Raw genomic sequence first — 3861 nt, forward strand, 5'->3', positions numbered from 1 at the left:
GGGCGGGGGGGGGGGCGTGAGGGCCGGGCGGCGGGCCTCGCCCACGCCAGTTGACACTGCTTGGAAGCACCCCACAACAGGGTGTCACGGGCTAGTGCACGGGGTTTAGCCTGCAGGGCACCCGGCCCTGGATCCCAGCACCGAGAAACATGATTGATACAGTTACAGCAAGCCAAGGCCCGAGGCCGCCTGAACATCACCGCGGGCAGTGAGGACGCAGCCACACTGGTTTGGGTTTGCCTGGGTTTGGGGGACCTGAGCAGCCCCTCCCCCAGGGCAGGGGCGCACAGCCCACAGGCCCCGGCAGCGCAGCGCACGCGCTCTCTCCCAGGCCCGGCCTTGTCCGCCCATTCCTGGGACCGGTGCCTGCCTGCAGAGAGGGCCAAGAACGCAGCACCGACAGCCGGCGGCCATGCCCGCTGCGGTGCATGCTGGGAGCCTGGCCTGGGCCAGAGCAAACCCGGCCCCCCGCACACTGAGGGTGCGGGGGAGGGGACCCCTGCCACCCAAGAGGTCAGGGAAGAGGCCCTGGCAGACCCCAGATGACGCCGGGGTCACGGTGCAGCTGCCAGCCTCTCCCCTCCCACCTGCCCGCTTCTCGGGGACCCGCAGTCCGTGGCCCGGCAACGCCAGGTCCCCGCTGAAGGCCACGCTTGGGGCGCTGCGGCTGCGAGGGTCCCGGCCAGGCCCGGCTGGCCGTGTCTTCCTCGGTCCCGGGGGCTCAGCCCAGGTGCCCATCCGCATGTTCACGGCTCCGTGGGGAAGGGGGCGCACAGCGCCTGCCCCGCATAAAGGGCATCAAGCAGCGAGCGCTCACCCGACAGCCCACAGCCGTGAGGTGCTGGTGACAGGAGGCGGCGGGAGGGAGCCGAGCCAGCCGCCACTCCTCGTGGGCTGTGCACCAGGCGCACCCACGCCGCCGGGCACGTGGTGGCGGGCACTTGTCAGCAGTGGCCTGTGGGGGTGGTAAGCATGTGGCAGCAGCGGCCTGTAGGAGCAGTGCATGCGTGCGTGCGTGCGTGGGGGCCGTGGGACGCGGTGAGGACCCAGCGGCGCCCGTGTCGGCAGGCCGCGTCCCGGCGTGGGCCTGTGCCTGCCCCCCCCAGCGTGAGAGCGAGCGCAGGCCCGGCATGGTGGAGTGGGGCTGCAGCAGCGGGGGCGCCGGGCATCCTCTATGCACAGACGTCCAGCAGGGCGTCTCGGGCCCAGCCAGCTCTGGTCAGCCGCTCCCCTTCCCCCTCCGTGGGACTGCAACGCTAGGGCCAATGCCAGCCCTGCCCCGGGGTCGAGAACAGGGTCCTGTGCTACCCGTGGGGACGATGGTCTCCGGGATTCCAGCGCCCTCTCCCAGAAACCAGGGCCTGCCGGGGCTGCCGGGAGGAGGAGGCAGCTCGGTCCTTCCTCGCCGCCCCGGCACAGGGCGACACCTGCGAACCCACCAGGCCACACCAGGCTGAGGCCCTTCGGGCACCCGGAGCGGGTGGGTGGGCGGCAGGCCGGTGACTAAGGCCCCTGGGAGGAGGAAGGGCGGAAGGGCCCATTACTCAGACAGGCCCAGACCGGGGGCGGCCCCACGGCGGCCAGGCCCGAGCGAGGCTCCAGACGGCCACTTGAGTCCCGGTCAGCACATGTGAGTCATCGGGCCCGTGCGTCAGGAGCCGGGTCAGCGGCTCCGGGGGCCGCTCGGCCGCCCCAGCCTGGCCGGCGCTGGCCGGCTCCTGAGCCCCCGACGCCCTCTCCCACCACTGCCAGGGGCAGCCTGTGCCGGGCGCATGCTGGCCACGAGGTGGGGGAGCGTGGGCCTCCTGTCGGGGCCCGGCACGTGGAGGCAGGAGCAAGCGAGCGGCGGGCCACAGAGCCCGGGGCGAGGGGCACACCTGCCCCCATGGCCCAGGCCCCCGGACCCTGCCCGGTCCTCCAGCCCAACAGAGGCCCGACGCCCAGAGCCATCTTCACGCTCGACAGCCAGGAAGAAAAAACACAGCAAGAGGGACTTCACGGGAGCATTTCTTTGGGGTTCTGTAACCCCATCCCCCCAGGGGCGCCCCAGGCCCGCTCCTCCAGCCCAGCCCCCACCGCCAGAGCCAAGTCCGCTTTTATTGCCCTGCGCTCCAGCACGGGGTGCGGCCGCGGGCTGGCTGGCACCCGAGCACGGGAGGCTGCTGCACGGGGGGGGGGGGGGGCGGCAGAGGGGCTCCACCCAGAGGGCCTCCCGCCTTGCGCCCCTCGCCCTCCCCCCCAGCCTGGTCTGAGGCCTGAGAGAGGGCCCGGAGAGGAGCCTGGAGGACCTAGAGAAAGCAGGGCTCAGCTCAGGCTCCCACCGGGGGTCTCTGGAGGCTGGCCTGTGGCTAGCGGGAACCCCCGAGACGGGCCGCCTTCCAGCTGGGGAAGAGGGGGCTCCCCCACCCCCACCCCGCTGCTGTAGTGGCCAGCCTGACCCTCCAGGGCGGGAGCGCGGGGCGCAGGTGTGGGGGCCAGCCTCCGGCCCGCCTGCCCCCCCAGCTGCTGCCATGGTGACTTGGCACCGCAGCGTTTCACAGCCCTGGCCCTGCTCCGGCCTGGCGTCGGCAGGCTCTCCGGGGACACCCCGCGCATTCCCCCCCAGTGAGCCTCCCGGGGGGCCTCCCAGGCAGCTGCGGGATGCGAGAGTTGGTGGCCCGGGGCTGGCAAAGGCCCTTCCAGCATGTTCCTGCAAGCCAAGACCCCAGGGGGTCCTGACAGAGCTGGGGAGGGACGGAGCCCAGGGGAGGGAAGGGGGCACAGCAGGCATGGCCCTGTGGTCCTGGGCGGGGGAGCCAGGCCCTCCTGGACCCCAGGCAGGGCCCCAGGTCCTCGGCCAGAGCGAGGCCTCGTCTGTGCGGCCGGGCGGGTCTGTGTGGCCAGGGGGCGGATGGGGCCGGCGGCCGCCCAGGTGGGGAGGCCAAGCTCCTCCCCGAGTGGCAGGGTGCAGGGTGCCACGTGGAGCCCCCCACAGAGCCAGGCAGCTCAGGTGCAGACGCGGGAGGGTGGAGGGGCAGCGCCACCCCCAAGGCACCAGGGCAGGGCGGTGCCCTGAGGAGCCATGGCCCAGGAAAGGGGGATGAGAAGAGGCCCGTGACTCCTCGCGGGTCCTGATTCCCCTGCCGATGCTAAAAGACAAGAGGGCCTGTGCCCCAAGCCCTGACCTGAGCCCACGGCGGCCCCTTCCGGAGCCCTGGCCGATGAGTCAGCTCACGTCAACGATGAACGACTCAGGACCAGCCCTGCACGCACCATCACAGACTTCTGGGTCCTGGTTTGGAGGCACAGAGAGGTACAGGCCCCCACCCCATCCCACCCCGAGACCACGACCCTCAGCCTCAAGGCCCTGCACTGGAGACGGAGGTGTGGAGGGCCGAGCCCACTCCTGCCTGCCCACGCCACAGGATGGGTAGAGCAAAAAAAGCAAAACAGTCACCTGAGCCTAAAGCAAGGGCCACGGCCAGGTCACTGCTGCTGCTGCTGCTGCCGCCACTGCCACTGCCCCGCCCAGACCCCGCCCCGCTGCCTTCTCCATCCTCATCATCTGCGCCCAGCCTGCTTCCCAAGGCTGAAGTGGGAGCCCAAGTATCAGGCAGAGGCTCCGCTTGCTGCCATGACCTGGTGTCCAGTACACTGCAAGAGCCCAGCCTGGACAGAGGGGGTGGGCGGGTGGATGGACATATGGGTAGGTGGAAGGGTGGATGGTGGGTGGACGGGCATATGGGTGGGTGCATGGGTGGATGGGAGTGTGGGTACATGGATGGGTGAGTAGATGGATGAGTGGAGGTGTCTGGGATGGGTGGGAGGGCAGGTGGGTAAGGGCACAGGTAGGTGGCCACTGCAGCTGGCACCACCAGGCTG

The 3861-nt window shown here is 71.0% G+C and overlaps 1 protein-coding gene across 1 annotated transcript in view; it reads right to left on the reverse strand.

Annotated features, from left to right (window-relative positions):
• Klhl26 (kelch-like family member 26) overlaps nt 1–744 on the reverse strand; it is a 4314-nt gene extending 3570 nt beyond the window's left edge. The window contains exons 1-2 of the mRNA XM_013028321.1: nt 588–744; nt 256–370 (exon numbers count right to left, since the gene is read on the reverse strand). Of these exons, the coding sequence (XP_012883775.1) occupies nt 256–370; nt 588–744 (272 nt within the window). The remainder of the gene's footprint in view (nt 1–255; nt 371–587) is intronic.
• Nucleotides 745–3861: the final 3117 nt, after the last annotated feature.

Source organism: Dipodomys ordii, unplaced genomic scaffold (assembly GCF_000151885.1).
Source record: "Dipodomys ordii isolate 6190 unplaced genomic scaffold, Dord_2.0 Scaffold108, whole genome shotgun sequence".
Taxonomy (NCBI): domain Eukaryota; kingdom Metazoa; phylum Chordata; class Mammalia; order Rodentia; family Heteromyidae; genus Dipodomys; species Dipodomys ordii.